Raw genomic sequence first — 25,745 nt, 5'->3', positions numbered from 1 at the left:
ACCCTTTGGATATTTGTTCTTCAGACGTTCAATGAGGGTAAACCAATTAGAATCCTTTTTGGGGACCACGACTTCATCCATGTCTTGAAACAAGATATATTTTGATGTGTAGCGGTTTCGATAAAGACAATCATGCATCACAACGACCTGGCCGTAATAGTGTATTCCATCAACCACAGGTTCTGGGACCCTAGCCTGGACGAGCTCCAGCTGTCCACACTGTATGAAGTAGTCCATTACAGGTTTCATGCTGGGAGCAATAGAGTGGTTGTACAAGAAGGCTTTCCCGGCACCAAGGATACTGTTTATTGACATGGACTGCACCATCTCCTCCACATTGGCGTAGTCGGAGTGTGCAGCAGGGTAACAGACGGTGAAGTTGCGGTAATGGTGGGCTGGGTACTGTACAGGAATCCTCTCGGTCCAAGGTGATAGTGTTGATGGAGGGATAAATAGAGATGAAGGAACTAGCTGAGTTGATGGCACAGGGCAGTGAACTGCTAGTGTTGTGTACAGAGGCCTGAATAACATAAAACAGATAGTTAAAGACAGTTGGGAAAGGAACAAACCTCATCTTCTCAGCACTACAAGAGTTCCAAAACATAAAGCAAGCAAAGACCATAGTTATTCATTGCTGATATGATACTTCTAAATTAGAACTTCTACAAGAGCTCCAAAACATAAACCAAGGAAAGACCATAATAATTCCCTGCTAATATGATACTTCTAAACGAGAACTTCTACAAGAGCTACAAAACATAAAGTAAGCAAAGACCATGATTATTCATTGCTAATATGATACTTCTAAACGAGAACTTCCACAAGCACTCCAAACATAAAGCAAAGATCAGATCTCCAGATAAGATTTAGTTCATGTGGGTAGTGTACCCACTGTATTTTTTATGAGTGTGTTTTGTGGTTGTTGAGTGGGTTTCATTTTCCTTTATACACAACTTTCAGATATGTGGGTATTTCAGTATTTTCACTCCCTTCAGTATATGTCATTGGGTAAGGTTACTAACGAGGTATGTACTTCCTCATGGCAAACCTAATCAAACAAACTTAAATTTAATGGAAATAATCTCATAAAAATCCCCCATCCTGTGCTGACAGTACAATACTAGTCCAATATTACCAGTACAACTTGATTGATGTCATTTTCATCATACAAGCAAGGATAATCTACAACATCTCTATATAGGATCCCTGATACAAGCGATTTTATTAATGCAAGCATTTTCACTAAGGTGACTTAAAATGGAATAGAAGAGAAGGTCATAATATTAAGATGATACCACATATTGCAAGCCAGATATACGAGAATCTGAGGTAGTATGAACCTCAAGCCACAAACAAAGACATTATCAAGACATCTTCGAGACCCTGTTGGGCAGGTGTTCCCTCGTCTTGCTCTCCGACCGGGGGAAACAATTGCTGGAGTGATCGTGCCACACCTTCTACGAGCACTACCAGATCCCTCACCAGTTTCTGGAACTGCATTTGCTGTACTTTCGCGAGTCAGTAGAAGACGACAAAATAGTGGATTTCGTCAACATCTACCTGTGCAACCAATTTTTTACGTGCAAGCCAGCAAACTCGGAATCGTTCTTGGTAACTGCTGTCCGGAACCCAAGGACAGACACAACCACCGATGCACGGACTGCCTCGCCGCCATATCAGAACTCCCCACCGTCTTCAAATCGGACAACTCAACTTGCAAGAGCAACGCCATCAACCACTGTATCGACAGCAAGAAATGCATTCTGTGGGAAAACAAAACGATGGAATACACACCCTGGATCGCCTCCCGCTGAAGGTTCTGGAAGAAATAGAGATCTTCGAAAACATCCACAACATATAGAAAGTACACCTGCCTCCGGTGGTGCCTTCGACACAAACTCCTCCACGACAGTTTGGCGACCAATTGTACATGCGAGAACAAAGATTCTTGTACCTTCTGGCAGCTAGCAGGGACAGCAAAGCCACAGAAGAGACGTCGGAACACTATTCAGCACATATCGTTGCTGAATTAAGGTGGTCCCAAGGACATGGAAGCGGCAGCCCTCTGTGCAACGAACACCGAAAAGCCGCAGACGTTTCGGTTGGGACATAAGCAAATATGACTGTTGCTGCTACTCGAATTGTCGACAGCTGTTGGAGAAACGATTGTGGTGTTTGGCTACAATATACGAGAAATGGCTCGAGACGGAATAGAACACCACCAACTGGTGGGTGGACCATTCGTGTGCAGACATCTGCCACTTGCCCATATGGAACAGTAAAGAAGTGGCAGATACAAGTTCATATGTTACCATCATGTAGGTTTTTTTTGCTTTATATTTGGTGGATGGGGGTTTTCAAACTGGAGACCTTGAAATCAAAAACACGATGAAGTATTCATGTTTAGGGGTAATTTTACCTTAAAATCATCTATACTGATACTGTTTCAAATTTCATGATAAATTCATCTATACTGTTAAAATTTTAACTTTCACTAAAAGTTCATCCATATTGAAAAAGTGTTAAATTTCACAATCAATTCATTTTCACTGATGTAGGTTTAAAGTGGGGATTTCATCAGAAAATCCGAACTGATGATGTCAGGTGAGTTACTGAACAAGAAACAATTTTCCTGTCTTCCAAAGATAAAGAAGAAATTCCCAAACTAGCTGAGTCTACATACAAGAAGAAGAAGGGTCTAAGCTCTCCTCATCCTGCTTTATAAGCTACAGCTGGGGTATAAACCTCAGACTTCAAGCATTACAGCTTCAGCTGGGGTATAAACCTCAGACTTCAAGCATGACAGCAATAGATGCAGGTTTATGGGATCTATATAGATTTCTGTCTAAGCATCTCTCAGGAATACATCTGGGAAGTGTGGCCACGCTGTAGGTGAGTGGCATGTGTCACTTGATGTCCAACAACGTTTCTCTTCTCATGTTACTGCAACTGTGAGTTGGTGAGAAGAGTGTGATTGAGGTGAGGTGAGGTCATTGTGTGAGTTAAGTGTGAGGTGAGGTGAGGTGAGGTGATTGTGTGAGTTAAGTGTGAGGTGAGGTGATGTGAGGTGATTGTGTGAGTTAAGTGTGAGGTGAGGTGATTGTGCAAGTTAAGTGTGAGGTAAGGTGAGGCGATTGTATGAGTTAAGTGTGAGGTGAGGTGAGATGATTGTGTGAGTTAAGTGTGAGGTGAGGTGAGGTGATTGTGTGAGTTAAGTGTGAGGTGAGGTGAGTTAGTGGGCTGAGTATGAATAAGGTGAGTGACAAGTTTATGTCACTTTGGGCAGAACTGTTAGCCCCTTATATTTTTTTTTTTTCTACTTTGCAGGAACCCATATTTTGTTCCTGGATACATGTATATTATTTTGATAAGTCAAAGTAACATATCATGAAATAAAACACAAAACTAAGTTAAAATTTAATTTCACCTTGTCATCAACTGTCATATAGTGGCAAGATGAGTTTTGTTGATAAACAGACATATCTTAATAATCATGTAAAGCATCAGTCTGCTCTCATTTCAGAATAAGTGTGGCCATTGACTGGTTAAACAAGAGTCATCAGAAGATGACAAGCCCCCCTGGCCCACATATATTTGAAAGGGCAAATCATCTGACAGTTACTTAATGTCTTTTTAGTCCATTTTGAGACTAAGACTGAATTGTTTCCATGGAAAACAGGAAAAATAAATATGCCAAAGCTTTATAAATAGCAAAAGGCATGACTTTGTAGTCTGCCTGAAATATCTGCCAAGTTTTGCCAATAAATATTGAACAGTGTTTGAGTTCTGCTCAGGAAACGAAGCAAATCCCCCCATTTTGAGACTAAGTCCAAAACGTTTCCATGGAAACCAAGATAATGATAAATCACAAAAACCTGTAAATAGCAAAAGGCACCACCTTAGGTTCTGATTGATATATCTACCAAGTTTTGCAGAAACATATTGAACAGTTTTTGAGTTCTGCTCAGGAATTGAAGCCCATCCCTCCATTTTGTGACTAAGTCTGAAACGTTTCCATGGAAATCAAGAAAATAATAAATAACAAAAACCTGTAAATACCAAAAGGCACCACTTTGAGGTGTGCCACACATATCTACCAAGTTTTACTGACAGATATTAAGAAATATTTCAGTTCTGCTCCGGAAATGAAACAAACCTCTCACTTTTTGAGATTAAGTCCGAAACGTTTTCATGGAAACCGAGAAAATAATAAATCACAAAAATCTGTACTTAGCAAAAGACACCACTTTGGGGTCTGCCACACATATCTACCGAGTTTTACTGACAGATATTAAGAAATGTTTGAGTTCTGCTCTGGAAACGAAACACTTCACACACTTTTGAGACTGTGTCTGAAACGTTTCCAAGGACACCGAAAAAATAAGAAATCACAGAAACCTGTACATAGCAAAAGGCACCACTTTAGGTTCTGACTGATATATCTACCAAGTTTTGCAGAACAATATTGAACGGTTTTTGAGTTCTGCTCTGGAAATGAAGCCCATCCCTCCATTTTGAGACTTCAGTCCAAAACATTTCCATGGAAACCAAGAAAATAATAAATAACAAAAATCCGTACATAGAAACATAGATCCCACTTTGGGATCTGCCACACATATCTACCAAGTTTTACTGATAGATATTAACAAGTTTTTGACTTCTGCTCATGAAAAAGCGAAATACACACCTCTCACTTTTAAGACTAAGTCTGCAACGTTTACATGGAAACTGAGAAAATAATAAATCACAGAAACCTGTACATAGCAAAAGGCACCTTTTTAGATTCTGATTGATAAATCTACCAAGTTTTGCAGGAAAATATTGAACGGATTTTGAGTTCTGCTCTGGCAACGAAACCCACCCCACCCCACCATTAGACAAACACCAAAATGTTCCATGAAAAAAAAAAATAGAAATGACAAAATTCTATAAATAGCAAAAGGCACAACTGTAGGTTGAGATTATTATATCTATCAAGTTTGGTCTAAAAACATTGAACGGTTTCTGAGTTATGCTCCAGAAACAAAATAATTGCGGAAGGACGGACAGACAGACGGACGAACTGACACACGAGGCATTGACTCTAACCTCCGGCATCCCCCTGTAAAAATATAGTAAATATTTCAAAATATACTACACATATGCTATTAAAATTAATAAGTAACTGATATTTTCAACCATATCAGAATTCTCGAATGATATCATAAGTGATTGAATGACATAGAACATCAATATGCAAACATACTTTCCATGCAAAACTGATACACACCGCTGATTGTACTGCCTCAGTCCTACAGGTACTAAAGGTTCACTATATAGTTTCAATTACAGAAAGTTGTATCTATCTAACTTCTTTGAATGGCATGTTTATATAGTTGTATCTAGCTGCCTAAAGATCAAAGCAATGGCACATAAAAGAGAGAAATATATTTTGTTCTAAATAATTAAATAAGCGATACTGGTTCAAGCAGAAATGGATTTAAATTTCCAACATGAAGTTTACTCACCTGAGATTGGCTACATCAAGATTACACCTACAATACACAAGTATTTCACCCACTATTTCTGGCTTCAGCTGTTTCAGGTCTAAATCAGTCAGCTGATGCCTGGCTCATATTAATATTCATGGCGCCGTGTCTTGCTTAGAAACAGCGTAAGAGGGACAGACAGTGCTACTTTTCCGACTGGGTTTCTCCCCCCTACACTTCATCACGTTACTTCCTCGTTATACCGCGAGAATAGGAGATGCCTCATTAAGTCAGTGGCAGACAACCCTGTTTTTCACTGATACCTATATGACTTTCTAACGTTGGTTCTTAGCGAGGCACGCTCCTAGGCTAATATGAAGTTATTGATCATTGGGAGGAATAAATTGAAAAAAATATTGATAACCATATATCACTGTCACACGATATAAATATACTGTTCACTTGAAAGCTGCTGCCATGAAACTGAACGCACTCACTTGGGGTATGTGTGGAGATGCAGTGCCTGCAGCGTCCCCGCTACCTGAGTCGTCGACGTGGGGTCGTGACCACCGCTGACAAACACACACACAGGCTCAAACAACTGCAGTGTCGGCCCCGTACCTAATATATCAACAACGTTATTTTCCACGTCAAGATGAGCAGAGAATATATACATGTGAGGCGCGTCTCCTTCGTGAGAGGACGACAGTCTGTAGTAGGACTTGGTTTTTAGCGGGTTTTTCAGTACAGGCGTATTTGCTCTGCAGCAGAAGTTGTACCTTTGTTTCTCTCCTGGAATATTTTCTGCTGTCGGAATATCGTATCTTGTGTCGTGTTTCAGTTCAACAACGAAGTAGAGTTTCCCAGGTCTGGTTAACAGCACGATCAAACTGTGTGTGGTAATGTAGACGAGAATCGCGTAGATAATGAACCTGATACGGAATCTCCGAAATAACCCCATTTGTTCAGACCCGCGCAGAGAGCAGTCCAGTCATTCGTCCGTCCTGGGCCATAGCGGGCACAAAGGTACAAACGGAAACATTCGCCTCACCCACTTGACAGGATGTTTTTAAGACATATCACATACTCCTTAGAACCGACACTGTGTTAAAATGGCACAACACGCAAATGACACAGTCCAGGGATACTCTATCTCTATATAGGCTCCCTGCACAGTCGTAAGTGTACGAGCTTCGCCCGAAAATGCACATCCCCACAGTTTCAGGTAATAACAAATTACTTAATGCCAGAGTAATGTACCTAAATACTCTTGAGACACCCAGAGTAATGTTTCTTCTTCGCCATTGTGGATCGCAAACGAGGCTGTCAGTTCCATATGCGTGCCGGCCTCTCACTATTTAGCAGTGCGTACTGCGAATTTAAAATCCCCTCGTTTCACACATTGCCATTCCAGTTTCTAGGACACTGATATTGTATAACAATGTGCGTTAACCAATGCTTAGTATTCATAGGCGGATGGCGGATCCTTAATTTGTCAAATTTTCAAGGAAGGAGGGTGCTAACGTGTTCTGCCATTATTACATTAAGTACTGTGTGATTGTAGTTATCTTCAAGGTATATGTGTGTACGGTTGAAAGGGGAGGAGGCGAGTGTCAATCACACACCTTGGATTCGCCAGTGTTCATGCTGTTAATCACTGGGCCATATATAGCTTGAGTATTTCTGAGTGCAGTGTTGTGGTAAATAATCTTATGTTTTGTACATTTATCACTTTTATGTACATTTTACTCGATTTATTTTGAAATTAAGTCATGACTATGAACGTGTGCATGACTGATACAATATATCAGCACATACAGTAGATAGTAGAACTGTTTTCAGTTGTTACCATGGCATCACCGTGTTATATCCTTTGTGGGGTGTAGGAAGGGGTATTCCATATTCTTATCCAGTAGTTCATGATCTTTTTATTTTATTCTGAAAGACAAGAGAACTACCACATTCACAATGACCATAACCCATTACGTTCGCTGTGCTAGAAATCTTTAAATACATACTCAAGGAATCATCCTATCAAATCGAAAGTTTAAAAAAAAATGGTCTACAATTAGCATCACCAATCTTGTTAAAAGGAGTCATAGGTCAAGTCACCTCATATATTCATATATCTTATTATGTCTATTAAAATTTTCTTGGCTTGTTTTGATACTTGACAGATGATTCGTAAATTTACAAATACATAGAGGACATAATGTGAGTGTTGATATCATATCATGTTAAGGTACGAATGCCTAAAGGTTGTTATTTCCCGAGCAGACCTAGAGCCATACCGATATTTAGGCATCAATGTCGCAAATATGCTAAGGTATGGACACGAATACAATTTCTGCTCATAACCGGTCGTCAAATTGGGGCAAATATACCAAAATCTACTTTCAAACAGGCTGGCTACCCGTCGTCGCCACATATGTAGCACGCAACGTCATAGAGGAAACGTTACGTCATAGCATTGTTCATGACGTCACGTCACTACAAAGTAATATTTGGCCCTTATGAAAAATATGATGAAGCCAAAACATTATATTTTCGTAATATAGATCTATATGTTTATGAGTTGGTAGTTTCTATAATATCACCTTTGATGTAATTGGAAATCACATAATTAAGCCAATGTCTTAAATTCAAAAATACACATTATTTTAGTAAAAACAATGTATGGATCAGGATTTTGTTCAAACTTTTTAATCAAGAAACTGGTCTATAACTTCAAAATTTGAAAATTATGAAAATGTTTACTCGAGTGAGTAAATGCGAACATGAATGATCAATGACAAGATCTTTTGTGGATAAATCTTCTTTCAATTCTGTGATTTATCCACAAAAGATCTTGGTCATATATAACGACTTCTAAATGCCTCTAAAAGACATCATACGTGAGTGATATATTTGACATTTGTCTAATTAATGCAAAAGACGAACTATTATGAGAGAAAGTGACTCCCATCTTAGACAATGATCAGTCTCCATAGGGTGTATTTAGATCGTGAAAAGCTTTGCATTTGGAAAGGGACGTAACTGTAAACACCCAGGAATTAAATCCAAATGTAAGCTCATGGGTTTAAATATGGAAAGAAATCCCGTATTAGAGCCCATGGGCTAAATTTTGCGTGGGCCTAAAGACATGAATTCCGGGTACCATTATTTAAAAAAAGAGCCATTTCTGAAAACATTTATTTTAGTTTCGTGTTTGTTGACGCTTAGTTTCATGAATCTAATTGTGAAGACTGCGTATGGTTTATACTTAGGAATAGTAACAATACCATTACCATGAATTAGGGACATACTCATTTTCGATGACGGTTCTAAATGAGGCAGTGCAATAATATGCAATAATATTCAGGTGATTTGTTGACATTAATATGTCTAATTCTAGTTAAGAAGTTTTACTGTGTTATCGGGGTGCCAAGTCACGAATCAGATGTACTATTTCTGTTGCCCATTTATCAGGGCTATTTGTTTCAACGGACATGTCATATTTTGAATTATTGTCGTTTCTTAGAATTGATTTTCCATTTTAACTTTTGTGCATGAGCCAAAATTGGAGCCTTTTGATTCTCTTTTCAAGATGTTCTAGTTTCATTTTGAAACATTCATTTTGATTTAGTTTGCATAATGCGCAGAACCTCTTCCTGCCGAATTGATGCTGCTCTGAATTAACGGGATCCGATGGTCGCGTTAGTAGGGGAAAAGTAATCCGTTCAGCACACACAATAGCATTCCTAAGAGAACAAAAGCATTCCAGACGAATACAATAGCATTCCAGACGAATACAATAGACATTCCAGAGAAGTAATCCTCAAAATCCTCCCTATGAGTACAATGCATTCCACAGCACAATAGCATTCCTGAACACACCTCCCTATGAGCACAAAGCATTCCAGAGGGATGAGTCAAACTATTTAAACTATTTAACGATATTATTCCACATATGTATCCTAAATACAATAGCATTCCACAAGAACGACTCTTAACACTCTTAAAACTAGGCAAACTATTTAACCTTGGCATTCCACAAAGTGCTCTTTAACGCAAAGTATGCAAACTATTTAACGATGGCATTACACAGATACATACTGAGTCAACTGAAACCGTTCAAACGATATGCGGTGAACAACCAAGTTATACATTAACCCCTTTGAGCAGATCGTTAGCTTATATAGAGTGTTTGTTTGTTTGTTTTTTTTGTTTTTTTTTTGTTTTTTTTTGTTTTTTTTTGTTTTTTTTGTTTGTTTTTTTTGTTTGTTTTTTCAGATCTATGATAGAAGGTAAAGGTTAACTTTATGAAACGTGAACATTCATAGAGTTCGGAATGTATCAAATAATGAATGAATAAACGAGACGTTGCTTTGAAAAACTTGAAATGCTCGCTGAGACATATACACAGAGAATCAATGTTCCCGTACGCTCTCGAAATTGATCGCCAAAACGCAGAAACAGGCGAAGTAACGCATTCGGTTTGACCTCATAACGCCTTGGCAGTTGCGTTCGAGTGAATGTTCTACGGTTCATGGTCTATGAAATGGAATTGTAATGCATCAATAACATCGCATCATAGTAAAGTACAACACATTTAAGTGTGATGACACATTTTGTTCACCCATGTAACACTTGTTACTCAATGGAACACATTAAATGAATGAAACTTACCTAAAGTTTAACATAACAGGGTTTGCAGATGCACTCCGTTATCGTCTTTAGACAGGTCATGTTCATTTTTTTTTTCAAAAATGGTAGCGTTAACACCTGTAGTTCCACCATACACTTGATATTTAAACACAGTCTCTTCCTAGTTGTGTCCTTAAATATTTCCAGATTGTCCTCTCCTCTCTTCCTCTTCACTATCTTCTCTTTCTTTCTCCTTTGCTTAATTGTTTTCTCTTCCAATGTCTTCTGTTCTTTCTTAATTGCTTTCCCTCTCTGTCTTATCTCTTTCAGTCTTTTCAGTTTCTGTTCTCTCTTGAACTTTTCGCAGTAAGCCTTAATTATTGGTTGATTTTCTAGTATTTCTATTTGACGATCCAACAAACTAGGAGTCTGTTTTTTGGTAAATGTTTGGTTTACTTTCCTTAATCCTAGAACGTTAAAAAAAATCTTCCATCATACCAGCAGTAAACTGTCCAAACGTACAGAATATTCATCACACACTCACATCGTCTTTGACTCAGTATTTACCAAAACAGTGTTCTATTGAAAATATTTCAATCTACCTTGTGGTTAATTTGAGGGTTGAGTTTATGGGCGGAGGGGAGGACTTCTTTGCCAAAAAGAACGTGAGCTAGGTTAACAAAGTGTGGTAGCCGTCCATGACCAAGGTTTTGATATTTGTCATGCCAACGTCAGCAAGATTTGATATCGCTTATGTGAATGTACCTAACTTCTTGAAACGTGGACAATTTCTTTTTTGTCTATAAGAATACACCCATCATGACTTGTAGTTTTTGTTGAAATCTATGTCACGATTCTCGTTTTCAAAGCTGCGACTGTGCGATATATATAAGATGGTATAAACTTATATTAATCAAACGGTATGGCTTATCTCACCTTCACCTTCTGTTTCGGGATACGATTTCGCTATACTTAAAGCAAACCATAGTATATCTTTTTGTTCTATTTCGTTCGAGAATTTGATTGATACCTTTGGATTTATTTTTTCAAAACTTGTGGAATATCAAAATTATTTATCCTTTTTCGTTGTACGAGAGAATTCAATTCACGCCCTTAAAACTAGGCAAACTATTTAACCTCAGCATTCCACAAAGCGCTCTTTAACGGAAAGTATGTAAACTATTTAATGATAGCATTTCACAGATGCATCCCGAATCAATTGAAACCGTTGAAAACGATATATGGTGAACAAACAAGTTATACATTAACCCTTGAATAGCTCGATCCGGTTAGTATCGTAAGCGTTCTATATACACGTGTGTTTCACAGCTCTCACTAGTGACAAAAAACATGCCAACAAGTTTGTTAGCTTATAAATGAATCCTTTTGTATAAGTTTGTAATCTTCTGTCACTATTCAGATCTATGATAGGAGATAAAGGGTTAACTCTATGAAACGTGCTCATTCATGGCGTTTGGAATGTGTTTTCAAATACATGAATGAATGAACGAGACGTTGCTTTGAAAAACTTGTCATGTTCACTGAAGCATATACGCAGAGAATCAATGTTTCCGTACGCTCTCGAATTTGAACGCCAAAACGCAGAAACAGGAGAAGTCAGGCGTTCGGTTTGGCCTCATAATGCATTAGCAGTTGCGTTCGAGCGAATATTTCCGGTTCATGGTCTATGAAATGGAATTGTAATGCATAAATAACATCGCATCATAGCAAAGTTCAACACCTTTAAGTGTGATGGTACATTTTGTCCTCGCATGTAAGACATATTACTCAAAGCAAAACAAATAAATGAATAAAACCTACCTAAAATTCGAACAAAAACGGGTTTGCATACACACTCTGCCGTTTTCATATCAGTGATGCTTTCTTTTTTATATAAAACTAATTCCAGTGTTAGTCTTTCCAGTTTCACTGAACATTCCAGTTTCACTGAACATTCGGTCTTTAAACACAATTTTCACATCACTTTTCAGGACAGGTTTCACATTCACATTACAGTTTTAGATTGGTACAATATTTCCATTGGAATAAATCAACAGGTGTTTTTCCGCTATAAATCACCAAAAGTCCGTTTTTCATGAGAAAGTGTCATTAAGATATCAATCCCACACATTTCAACACGTTAAGTCGCAAATAGTTTTCATATCAGTCATTAGCTACATACATAGTGAGATTTCTTCTTGGCGTCATGTAGCAGTTATACAAACAAATTGTTCAAATACTGTGATGCCCTCGGAGCACGATTGAAGTGGGTGGAGTAGTTTTACAAATCCTTTCAGCGGAATCGCACTCAGGGTTCAACTGGTGAAAAACCATAAGACATCTCACGCATGGTCGGTTTTATCGTTTGCTTCAGCCTTTCGCCGAAACAACAGGCTTTATGCAGTAACCGTTATCACAAACCGACCTCTACCCTGCGCATTTTATACTAACCGATAAACTAATGTATCACACGTTTTTGCCATAATGTCGGACACGCATAAGCGTTATACAACAAATATCACGACTTCTACTACAAACTTCAATAAAATGTACTGTTCAAAATGTCACGGACAGGATTTTGCAATAGGTTTAGTATGTAAGACGAAAAATACCCATGCATTATAACAGAGACCATTTAATAAATTTATTATATGGTCTCTGACTATAAGTGTCATGCCTGTTCTATTGATTTCACCTGCAACATTTGGCTTTGATTATTTATTGGTTATTCCTAACCATCAAATTTCTCTTTATGAACATACCATTCCATTTTCATAACTACTTTAGATCAAATCAGGAATTGACGAAACAACTTTTATCATTTTTTTTTTTTTTGGTTCATACTACCATTATTTTATGTCAAACATAAATTAGTTTCACTGTTAATTTATTTACCACGTCTGTGGAGATAACCGGTTATATTAGTAAAAAAAATTGTGAACAGAGCCGATCGCTACGTGTTCACCACCACCTTCCTGAAACACCCATGTGCCAAAAGACATCCTGGTACCTATTCATGCTACATAGTAATCTGTCCGATTGATCATTTCTTTCCGATTCAGTGCTGTATCACGTTGCGACCCAGCCCAAGTCAAAAGAATGTGCCGACTCTCTCCATCTTTTATAATCTAATGTAAAATGTAGACAAATGAAACCTGCCAAAGAGAAATTTCTCACGATTTGATATTGCAATGTCCTGGCACTTTCATAGAACTCTTTATCTCTTACAGACACCGCTAGTGCTTAGTCACAAGAACCATGATATTGCAAAAATATTTCATCTATAAAAGAGTGAGCTTTCCTATCATTCACTCACAGGACATCAGGCAAGCATACGCATTCTGGAAAAGCCTAGACTTGTCACACCGAGGATTCTTCATCCGTTCTTGCATACAACAGAACGGTAAGCATTTTTACTGACTTAATTGAATAGTTTTGTCTGTTCTTTTTTAAGTATAAGCTTGTGTTGCATGTGCTATCATCAGTTAGTTGCAATGATAATTCTATAACATTCGACATTACCTTGATCGTTTATAGGTAGAGTAAGACAAACATTGTGCCCAATATAAATGTGCATTATGCTGAGCTATGTGACTTTTATTGGTTTTCCTCTCTCTACAGATCGTCAAGGGGTGTAACTTAGAAATTGATGAATAGCCAATGGTTGTACACATTGTTGTTAGCCTAACACTAGTTAGCCATGAGTGATTTGAACTCCCCGCCGGTGTTTGTTTGTGATCATTGTCAGCAAACCTTTGGTCTTAAACATAATTTACTACGTCACCAAAGACATTGTGGTAGAGTAGACACTTTATACTCTTGTAAATTTTGTCAGAAGACTTTCAACCGAAAAGATAATTTGAACGGGCATGCCAAATCCTGTCTGCAAAAAGTGACCTATCACCATCAATGTCTGCATTGTTTTCAACATGTTCAAAATGATCCTGATTATCTAAACCATCACTGTGCATCAAGTAGAGCTACTGGTCTCACTTGTCAAACCTGTCACCAATCCTTTCCTACCTCAAAAGCATTCAGACTGCACAAAAGTCAATCAGGTCATGATATGATAGGGCATGGTAAAGGCAGGGCTAAGACAAAGTCTAAGCCAGCAACAGTGTCTGTAGCACCTCCTGATTCACCTCCTGTTTCCACTGCTCCCCCCGCTTCGCCTCGCCATCCTAGTCAACCCAAAGATCATTCAAAGGCATGTTCTAGTCAGGCTTTACATGGTGATGTGAGGGAGTATGATTTTGAAGGACAAACGTCTACTGACGCATTAGAATTTCTAGTCCGAGAACAGAGTAATGTCATTTCAACCCTTGAGTCAGAAATAGGTGAGAAAAGGGCAATTAAATGGACTTTATGTTTGCACATTAAAATGGAGAAACCGAGCGAAGATACTCATTCAAATTATCACGAGGCCTACTTTAGGAGCAGCATGCAGATAGCCATGGAAGGGAGTGATTTGATTGAACAATATTTGGATGCCATGAACAAAATGTTGCAAACACTAGACGATTATGAAGGGGTTCATTCAGGATTAAATGTTTCTGACATTGTCCTTTTGAAACTGACTGTGGTGAAGTTCGCTCCATTGAACGGTGGTACTTACATTCCACTTCCTCCAGCCCTGGCTAAACATGCACGCTGTATTTTAAATATTCAAAACAAAGACAATGATTTATGTTTTGCTCTCTCCATTCTTGCCAAATTGTACCCAGTCTCGTCAAACAAGGAAAGAGAAACACATTACCTCCCCTATTTGAATAGGCTCAATTTAGAAGGGTTTTCTTTTCCTATGACATTGAAACACATTCCTCGTTTTGAACGGCTTAACCAGTTGAGCATCAATGTGTACGGTTTTGAAGATGGTACCTTGTACCCTATGTACATCAGTAATGAGTCGAACGTGGAGGAACATAGGTGCGTAGATTTATTGTTATTGTCACAAGAAAGTCAACCAGATGATTTTGAGGGAGTCTTGGGGTTAGAAGATCACGAGGAAGTCATGGATGTAGACAAGATACCCAACACACATTATTGTCTCATTAACAACTTGAACAGATTAGTTAGAAACAGAAAAGGTAACACAAACATGTGTTTTGTTTGTAGAAAATGTTTGTGGTCTTACTCATCTCGGGAAAGGTTGGAAGCTCACAAAGACTATTGTTTTAAGAAAGCACAAAGAGTCATTTTACCTAAACCAGAGGAAGCAGTGTATGAATTCGGTTTAAGATCACAAAGCAAAACTGAAAGAGCCAAGTTTTTGATTGTAGCCGATTTTGAAAGCTTGTTAGTGACTGAAGATGATGATTCTTCACGTTTAAACCGCCATGTCCCATGCGGCTATGCCTACAAGGTGGTGTGTACCGATGAACAGTATTCCAAACCCATTCAAACCTATATAGGTGAAAACGCAGCAGAACATTTCATCAACAGCATTTTGGAAGAATATGATGCCATCATGTGCCTGTTTGATTCTGTCAAACCTATGCAACTCACTAACCAAGATAAAATTCTCATTGCTACTACAGAACATTGTGGGTTGTGTGGAAAGCCCTTAGGAACAGACAGAGTATTGGATCATGACCACTTGTCGGGGAAGTTCCGTCAAGTCTTGCATAACAAATGTAACCTAAATTTTCAGTTCAGCAAGAAGGTGATTGTGATGTTTCACAATCTAGAACATTATGATGCTCATCTTTTGTTAGAAGTAGCACAACAGTTTGGCGATCGTGAGATCACAGTGATACCTCATACCACTGAGCAATTTCTGTCCTTCACAGTAGACCATAGATTAGTGTTTTTGGATTCCTACAAATTTTTACAAAGTTCTTTGGATGCATTGACACAAAATCTGTTGAAAAAAGGTGCGGATTCTTTTGTGTATTTGAAAGAGCAATTTCCTCAGCATGTGGATTTGTTAACACGAAAACTTCCATTTCCCTATGAACATATGGATTCCTGGGAAACGTTAAATGAGACATGCTTGCCTTCAAAGGAAGCATTCTACAGTTCATTGACTGAGCAGGGTGTAAGTGAGGATGACTATGCATTTGCCCATCAATTATGGCATACATTTCAATGTCAATCCATGAGCGACTTCATGAGATTGTATGTGACAGTAGATGTGTTGCTGTTAACTGATGTTATTGAAACCTTTAGAACTGGTTGTTTAGCTGACTATGGACTTGACATTTGTCACTACTATTCCATGCCTGGTTTTTGTTTGGATGCTGCTATGAAAATCACCGGGGCTAAACTGGACCTATTCACAGATGTAGACACTTACAATTTTATTGAACATTCTATTCGTGGTGGTGTGTCTGTCATTGGTAAAAAATATGCAGAAAGCAACAATGAACATATGAGTGATTTTGCTCCACAGAAAGACACGTCCACTCTACTCTACTTTGATGTGAACTCACTGTATGCTACTGTCATGTTACAACCGCTTCCTATAGGAAATTATCATTTTATTGAACCTGCAGAGTTCACCACCATAGACTGGACAAGCATCGAGGTAGGGGGAGAGTATGGGTACATTCTGGAAGTCGATTTGTTATATCCCAGTCATTTGCACCACGTTCATGCAGCTTTCCCTATGGCTCCAACGCATGATGATATCCCATTTGAGGAGTTATCCCCTACACACAAAGAGCTTCTGGCTCATTTTAACAATCGTCCCATACATAAACTTCCAAACAAATCATCCGGTAGAAAACTTTTTTGTACCTTGAAAGATCGTACGCATTATGTGGTTCATTTTAAAACCTTGCAGTTGTATTTGAAACATGGTTTAGTGTTGAATCGCATACACAGAGTGCTGAAGTTTAGCCAGGGTCCATGGTTAAAATCCTATGTGGAACTCAACTTGAAAAATCGCAAAAATGCAAAGGATGATTGTGACAAAGACCGTTACAAATTGATGAACAACTGTGTGTTTGGCCGCTTCTGTATGAATAAACGCAAACACATAAGTGTACACTTGGTGACACACAGACCCAAACTTCAAAAACTGGCCTCAAAAACCAATTTCAAACAGGTTAAAATTTATTCAGAAGACGTGGTTGCGGTTGAATTGGAAAATTTAAGTGTGCATTTAGATCAACCCATTGCTGTCGGTTTTAGCATTTTGGATTTGGCTAAATATGAAATTTATGACTTTTACTACAATGTGATGCAAAAGGAATATGGACATGAACATTTAGATTTGCTCATGACAGACACTGACAGTCTCTTTATGCAAGTCCATGCCCCTCCACATAAACCCCTCCTGGACCCCTATGTGTTTATGAAACAGAATCTCCATTTATTTGACACTTCTAATTATGCTCCCAATGACCCAAAGGGGCTCTATTCCGATCAAAACAGGAAGGTGACAGGCAAGATGAAGGATGAAGCAGGTGGAAACATCATACTTGAATTCTGTGGACTAAAAAGTAAAATGTATTCCTTCTTGATGAAAACGGATAAGGATCTTATTGAGAAAAAGACAGCCAAAGGTATTAAAAAAACAGTCATCAAGAAATTTCTCAGACATAAGATGTTTACGGAGTGTCTTTTTGACAAAACAGCTGTGTCATGTTCTTTTCATCTCATTCGCTCTTTCAATAACGTCTTGTACACACAGAAACAAAACAAAGTGGCTTTGACCTCTATAGACAACAAGCGTTATGTGCTAGAGGATGGGATTCATAGTGTACCTTATGGTTATTCATCAACTGTATAGTTACTCACTCACTGCATCTGCACGAAATATGGAATTTTACAAGTCCTAACAGGTAAGCTATATGATTATTATGAAAAACATTTTTTTATTGAATTTAGAATCGCATTGAAATTCAAAATGTATAGTCATGTCATTATGTTTGTTTTAATACTAGACGTGTTTGATTTTATTTATTTTCTATTTATTTTTACAGGATGAGCAAACCAGCCTACATGTGTACAAGCTGCGATGGCTTTCTACCTGTGGACGCAAATGGTGAAGACCGATCAGGTCTCTTTACCTGCGTCTACTGTGGTACCAAATTAAAATATACGTATCATAGGTTCCTGACGCATACTGACAAATGTGTGGTCAGGAAGGCAAAACTGAAGACAGCCCATGCTTGCACTTGTCGGAAGATTCATCATAATGACTCATCATAATGACTAACAGAAGTCAAACTTACACTTGACAAGACAGCGACTGGCTGAATGTATCCTATGTTTCAACGAGCTGAATGTATCCTATGTTTCGCTGCAAGAGCAAAACATGAACACTATGAGTGGTTACTTCAAGACTACAAAGTGAACACAATGTGTGACTGCTTCAAGACTACAAAGTGAACACAATGTGTGACTGCTTCAAGACTACAAGGAGAACAAACATAAACACTATTGTGCTCACATTGTTTATTGTCACAAACTATACATAGAGTACATAGAGTTTGAGGTTTCAATAAAACGATTCTAATGTTGCCAACCCTGGAACACCTTTGGCAGCGTTACGTTTCACAAATAAAACATTTCTATGTATCTTGGTTTTGTCTTTCTTTTTTCTTCCAATACGTTTCCTGAAATGTTTGGGCAAATGTAAACGCTTTAATAGTTTAAGAAACTGTTTATAACCCACTGGTGAACGCCTACTTCGCGGTGACAGGATAAAAAAACGAATCAAGTTGACAATGTTTGAGTTTTGCAGCACATTATTATTGTTTCCCACAAGTTGTAAATGCTCATCTACACGCAATTGTCCTTTTTTAATGTTGTTTTTCACAAACAGCCACATTGACATCAATTTCCCAATGGTTTTGGTAGAAGAAATGTCCTTGATTAACTGGTCGGGAACTTGAAACAGGAGTTCTGTCTTCTTGTTGCATACAGGATTATCAGCCGGTTGTTCCGAGTTAGCTATCCCTTGTGAATCATCATCATCATCAACTATCTCATTCGCTTTCTGTGACTGAGCTGTCTGAAGAGCTGTCTGATGAGCTGTCTGTTGTGCTGTCTTTTCTTCTTCTTGTTTGGACATCAATCTCTGATAATTCTCTCTCGTCAGAAGAATCATGGGCTTGCTCATTTTGAACTGAGGACAAGTAGGCTTGGTAGTTCCTTATGCAAATAGGTACAATTGAATGGTAGGCAGCGATGAGCTCACGTTTCCTGTGTCTGCTGACACTCTTACTGCCCAAGATTCGAATGACAGACTTATGACGTGACAGACGGTTTTTGTCACCTGGTGTGAGTGGTATCTTTCCAACAAGGATATTATACACTGGTGTAATCACTGACTTAAACTGTTCAGATGAAGCATGCGTCAGCATAGCTTTTCTCTGTGCAGAATTAGCTTGTTCTGACATCATAAGAAAAGCCCAATGCTTTTGCAGCAGACCGCTCATGTTGATGTTGTAGGGTAGCTGTTCCACGTTCAAAGAGAGCTGACTGTAGAATGAGTGAAGTGAAGTGAACTGACTGTTATATTGACTATATAAATTAATTCAAAGTTGTATGTGTTCTAACCTTCCTTGTTGGTTTTGGGTTCAGACACCATGTGGATATAAGCACAATGTGGGGACAGTCTAAAATGTTCTGCTAATGGATCATCTTCGGCTACGAATGCACTCTCAGTGCGCATTGGAAACAGTAGACCTTGTCAGATTGTCCCGTATAGATAAATCCTGCTTCTGCCATGACTTTTGGAGGCTGCTTCATTTGTACTGGCCAACTGTTGAAAGACTTCAGTCTGTCACTAAACTTTTGCCCAAACCTAATATTATTGCATGGTATTTCAATACAGTCTGCCACTAGGTTATCAAACGGTCCGCACACATCCATGGCTCTGTTCGGTATGAAAGTGAAAAGGATGAGACGTGGCTGTATATTACCTTAGTTATGTCACTCTATATCTGTGGCAGATACACTGTACACACCTCATCAGAGAATATACCTGTACGCAAACGACCATACTGTTCATCTGCATAGGGCGAGGTATCCATGACCAGATAACCATATTTCTTTCTACTTACAGCATCTTGAAAAGATTCGGTGAAATATTTAGCCTGTCCTGGAAATATTTGTGATGCTAAAATTTTATACTCATGTGCCGAACGAGGGTTAGACAATAACACAAAATAATGTGTGTTCAGTGACATAGTTCTGTTACATTCCCCCTTTGGATACGCTGATTGTAGGATGTTGATAACAGAAATTCCCAGATGGTGGGATAATGTGGTATATAGGTGTAAAAACAGCTGACTTTTACACACTTGTTGCATGAAGTCATCTACTACCAGGAGACAATGTTTATCCGATTCTAAAGAATATGAATTTAACTCCTGTTCTGTGGGAAGGACATCTTGAAAACGTATATTGGGAATGATTCTCTTGAGCTCACTATAGACATCCTGCCACACAGCATAGCAGTAAATAATCAATTTGGGTGCAGGATCAAACATGACATTGGCTTGTCTTAACAGGTGTGAAACCCAAAAGGTTTTACCACTTGACGATCCACCTATTACGGATATGGTTGTAGGCGTTTTAAAAGGCAACAGACAAGCACTTTCATCCATGATGTAGCCTGGTCTGCTGTTCAGTATGAAACTGAACTTACTCACCAACACAGAGGGTATTTATACATAACAAAAACATCATTTGAACTAAATCTAATTTTTTTTTTATTCTACATGGAAAAAACATTGTACATCATTATCAATTAAAACAGGAAGGAGTACAGTATTTGAAATAGTTGCATATACACTGTGATACGAAAGTATCATTCCATAGGAAGTTCCTTACATCAAACTGATGAACAATACGATGAAAACTCCAGTGAGCTTTCAATGTACATAACAGATAATACAAACAATAGAACCCACACACATTGGTATCTACAGATTGTATCTGTTCACTGTTGTGCAAGTAAGATCTAACATAGGATTTTAGGTACCTATCAAATACAGCATCAATGGGTTCTGATAGGCTGTCGAACAATTCTGCTCTATTTCCTTTGAAATACATAGCAACCCAGTGACGACCTTTCTTTTGACTACAGTCTGTATTTACAATTAGTCCAACTCCCCTTCTTATCATGCAAGATGTCAGTACAGGCAAAGTGTCTTTAGCATACACTCCCAGGACGTGACACTGTAAGACAGGATCACACTGTATGGCACACTTCAGTTCAGAAGCTTTCATGTTTTACTTGATGTACACATTTCGCGCTTTATCAATTTCTATGATGGAATTTCTTTCACTCATGATAACACAGCTCAATGTCTTAGTCAAAGCAGATTTGAATTCAATTTCAAGTCTCACATTTCCCGATTTCACAAGATTGAGATAATCGACATCTACTTCATCCAGTTGGTAAACAAAAAGAGCACTGCCAAGCAAAAAGTCCTGTCTTGAAATACCATTGCCCTGGTTTTGACACCAGAGTTTCTTGCTATCAAACAGGTTGAGATAGGTGTCTGCATCGTCTGCACTTGTAGCTCTCCCTGGAACACTGACTCCATTCACATACAGGTTGATCGTTTTAATCATGCCCGATTGAAAGTTGAAAGGATTCCCATCATATTTCCCATTAAAACTGCTGCTATCAACAAATGCTACGATATATCGATTAGCAATGGGATTGGAGACATTGTCAATGGTATGTGTTAACTGAGAGACGGGAATGCTAGTGACCTTCACCTCAGACTTGACGAATGGATAGAGGGCATTAGAGTTGTTCTCAAACAAGGTATTGTGAGCTATAATCAGGGCTGGGTTGACATTCAGTCTGCAGATTTTGAGATAAGCATCCAGAAGTGTTATAGTGAATTTTTTGTTGGCCACACCACTCATGAGACAGAAGGTGGGAGAGGATCTGTACAATTTCAAAGTCATAGGTACACCATTAATCATGTATCTATTCATCTCAAAGACATCTTCAAATAAGTTTCCAGACATGGTCATCTCTTGACTCAATTTAATGAACGCTCCCCGTGCCATCAAGCCCGTGTTGCTTCCTGTTTCTGTATCCGTTGATTCTATATCACTGTTCGATGCTCCTACATCTTTGTAGAACAACTGAGAGGTTAACTGAGTAGTCTTTGCATCGGCTCCAAAATTCAGTAATGCTTTCATCATGCTCTTGTAAGCATAATGATTGTTTGTGGAAGAGACCAGTGTGTCATTCAAATAAACTGAAACCTGACTAAAAAGCGACTGAAGAAACAAGTTGACTGGAGCCACGTGTTCCTTGGGAAGCAATATGCTCCCATCATTGTGAGTGACCTTGAGTTTCACGTGCAATCTTGTCCTCTTCAAATCAAGGTAGTCACTACCTGTGTTAGAAATACTGAATTCCAAAGGCGCTTCGTCGTTGATTTGACTCACTGGACGTACATTTTCATAGTAATGTTGTTGAACACATGTCTGAAATGGCGGTAGTGAGAACAAATTCAGGGATTCTGGAATTATCTCATCGAAGTGTTTACTGGTGAGCAGCGACATGGTGTTAACCAAAGATATCGTTTTCGTTCACTGGTGTGCTCTTGAACACACGAGCTGTCTTGGAGGGGGTGTTGCTCGTTAGACGTATCCTCTTGGTTGTGGCCACTCGTTCACCTGCAGCTCTTTTTAATGATTTCTGTCTCTTCTCTTTAGCATCTGCTCTTTCCACCACACTTTGAGGTTCGGAAGTGACCTGCAGTTTGACTTTAACTTCTTTTGATGCTTCCTCAGATTGATCAGATGAAATGAGCTTAGGTTGTGGTTTTCCATTCACCAGTTGAGAACTACCTGCCATGTGTTTTTTGAAAAAAATCTGCCATTTGTTGTAATCGGGTACATACAAAGGTAACGTCTCCATCTTAGGCAACAAAAGGATAACGTCTGAAGTGAAGTGTTAGGCGAGTCTCCTCTTTCAAGAATGACAGTGGAGTTCCATCGCTTGCTTTTATACTAATTTCTATGTCAGGAGATTCTTTCACCATCACATGGATATTGTATTCATTAGCAAATGTAAAGTTAGGTCCCTCCCTCAGGTCTATGCGTCTCAACAATGGTAATTGAGTCTGTCCTACCAATGAACTGTCGCATAGGTTACACAACACATCTATGTAAGGATCATTCATATGAGTGAGATCCACCTTTCCAAAGTTTAATTCTGTCAAGCTGACTACCCAGAAGCCATCAAACACCAACCTTTGATTCAGTTTCACACGAAAATGATACGGGGTGTTGCCTTTGAAGTAATCTTTCTTCGAGTCTGAAGACTTCAGAAACACATAGGTCTCCATTACACATTTTTCAATTGACGTTCCTCCACATAAGAATCAAAGGAACTGGGCCAACCTAACCATCGAACCAAAGCATAAGTCTTTCCATTCATACGTTTCTTCTTTAAGATCTTTTCCACCTGCCACTCAATATCTTCTGCTTTACTGACCTTCTGCAATTCACTGGTATAAAAAGTACCTTGGATCATTTCATCATGAAAATCTTTGACTTTGTACAGTGGAATTTCCTGTCTTTTAAAACGATGAGCTATTTTGAACAGTTCTTGTGTCCACTTCAAGTCAAGTTCTTTGTTGAAAGGTCTCTTCAGATATGGAATGCGAACAAGATCTCCTACTTTATATTTGAACTTCTTCCTAGGGTGCAGGCTTTTGAGGTGTTTCAACAAAGGTTTGACATACACATGTTGCCAAACTTTCAATTCATTGTCCTTATTCACTTGTGCAGGTGATAAATTAGGTAGGGAGGAATGCAACGTATGATTGTAGTTGTGCACAAGTTTAGGTAAAACATTGATGTAATGTTTGGTATTGTTGTGAGTCATGTAGCGTGTAATCAACGATTTTAGCGTTCTGTTGAAACGTTCTACGTAATTACTTTTGATGTTTTCATTCCGCGTAATGGTGTGAGTGATGTTTTTCTTTTTCAAATATGAATCAAAGCCTGCTCGAAATTCTGATCCAGCATCTGTGCGAACCTTCTTTGGTTGTCTAGTTTTCAGTATTTCTTTGAAGGCTTTCAACACTGATTCAGGTTTCTTGTTTTCTAAAGGTAGCACAAAAGCATATCTGCTCAAGATATCAATAGCCACCAGCAAATATCTGACACCATCATTCTCTTTGCTATAACGAGAGAGGTCGGCCAGATCCACATCAAACATTTCATTCATATAATTCACCCTTACTTTTAACCTTTTAAATCTATGCTTGACTGGTCTATGTAAACTATAGGCGTCTTGATTCTTCACAAATCGTTTCACATTCCTCAACCTGATATGTTGTTGTTTTCTGTTTTTCTTCAATTCATCACGTAGTTTTGATGGACCAAAATAAGCTCCAGGATTTTCAGCATTGAAATAATACTTTTCTATGGCTTTTTCTTGCTTTAACATGCTGTTCTTCTTCTGCGAACTCATGTTGCACTGTGGAAACTGTGGCTGGCTAAGAAATATATAACATGAAACAGCATTGGTTTATTCATTTTATTTGAACATTCACTAAAGTTTGTTACGATACATAATGATAACTGTCATGATGAAAGCACTACTGTATTTTACACTGATAGAATATGACCTTCAAAGTCCTGTGATACCATGTCTTCCATCATTCCCTCTTCATCGTAGTAGCACATACAGTTCATGAGATCCATACAACACACATGACACTGAATTTGTCCACTATTACAGCTCATGTAACGCAACCTATTGTTGTAACGGCATACACTGCAACTTTTCTGAAGAGGAGTAAGTTTGTCTTCCTGATAGAGATCGTCCATGATTCCACTGGATGAATCAGCAGCTGTTATGTCTGTGGTTTGTTTCTCTTTTCGTTCTATGTCCTCCATGAGTTGAGTGTAATCCAACCACCAGTCATCTATCGTAGGTTCTGTGGTAGGTTCTGTGGTAGGTGTTATGGACTGATTCGTGAGGGATGGAGTTGACACTGCTTCATGATCTTCTCCCCTGTTCCTGAACATGACAAATAAGATTGGAGAATGTAGAACTGCAAACACAGTAACACGTATATACATAAATGAAAAGCTATTCCAAATGATATTCACAGTGATAAACTATTCGCTTACTTTGGTTGCATAGGAGGGGATTTCTGCTTCTGACCTCTTTTCTGTTCCTTCACTTTCCTTGGCTTCTTAGCCTTAGCAAGACGTTTGTTGGGTGATTGACGTTTTCTGTTACTTGAATTTCTATCCTCAGAGGTGGCAGCAATTTTTGAATAATCCAGCATCAAGCTCATGAGAGCTGGCGATAACGAGGGGAATTTCTGTTCTAGAGTCTTCATTCTCTGGAACATCTCTGTGTATGTGGTTTTATACAACTCACTTGTTCGCATCATCGTTTCGTGCAAATGGAGCTGAGTGTTAAGAATATCCTTCATTTCTTGAAACATACTCGAGAGCAACTGCTCTGTTGAAAAGTCCACATGTTGAAGGTGAAACATCTTCTGTGCCATATGGATTGCGAGCGGAGGTGTCTTTCTGAAACTTGTTCGCTTGATAATGACGATGAAACTGATTTGAAATGTCTTATACTAAAGGTGCATGTAGGCGCTGATTGGATGTAGAGTAGTGCACACGCAGTTTGGTTGGTTAACCCTCTACATCAGTGGAATACTTTATTCATGTTTGTTCACCGTGACATCA

General features: G+C 38.6%; 2 protein-coding genes across 3 annotated transcripts in view; both read right to left on the bottom strand.

Annotated features, from left to right (window-relative positions):
• The window catches only part of LOC137261409 (beta-1,4-galactosyltransferase galt-1-like), a 7,980-nt gene extending 1,187 nt beyond the window's left edge, over nucleotides 1–6,793 (bottom strand). Inside the window, exons 1-3 of one of the 2 annotated variants that reach the window (XM_067799154.1) lie at nucleotides 5,966–6,781; nucleotides 5,508–5,534; nucleotides 1–520 (exon numbers count right to left, since the gene is read on the bottom strand). The exon at nucleotides 1–520 is cut by the window's left edge and continues 1,187 nt beyond it. In XM_067799154.1, coding sequence (XP_067655255.1) covers nucleotides 1–520; nucleotides 5,508–5,534; nucleotides 5,966–6,429 — 1,011 coding nt within the window. In that variant the 5' untranslated portion in view covers nucleotides 6,430–6,781. Of the gene's footprint in view, nucleotides 521–5,507; nucleotides 5,535–5,965 lie in introns of both variants that reach the window. The other variant, XM_067799155.1, reaches the window with a different exon arrangement.
• Nucleotides 6,794–21,284: 14,491 nt separating this feature from the next.
• On the bottom strand, nucleotides 21,285–22,583 carry LOC137262039 (uncharacterized protein F54H12.2-like). Its single transcript, XM_067799831.1, has one exon. The coding sequence runs from the start codon at nucleotides 22,581–22,583 to the stop codon at nucleotides 21,285–21,287; it is 1,299 nt and encodes a 432-aa protein (XP_067655932.1).
• Nucleotides 22,584–25,745: the final 3,162 nt, after the last annotated feature.

The sequence above is a fragment of the Haliotis asinina genome, chromosome 14 (genome assembly GCF_037392515.1).
Source record: "Haliotis asinina isolate JCU_RB_2024 chromosome 14, JCU_Hal_asi_v2, whole genome shotgun sequence".
In the NCBI taxonomy this organism is placed as follows: Eukaryota; Metazoa; Mollusca; class Gastropoda; order Lepetellida; family Haliotidae; genus Haliotis; species Haliotis asinina.
Note: the sequence above shows the minus strand (reverse complement) of the source record. Positions and strands in the feature narration are given on the sequence as shown.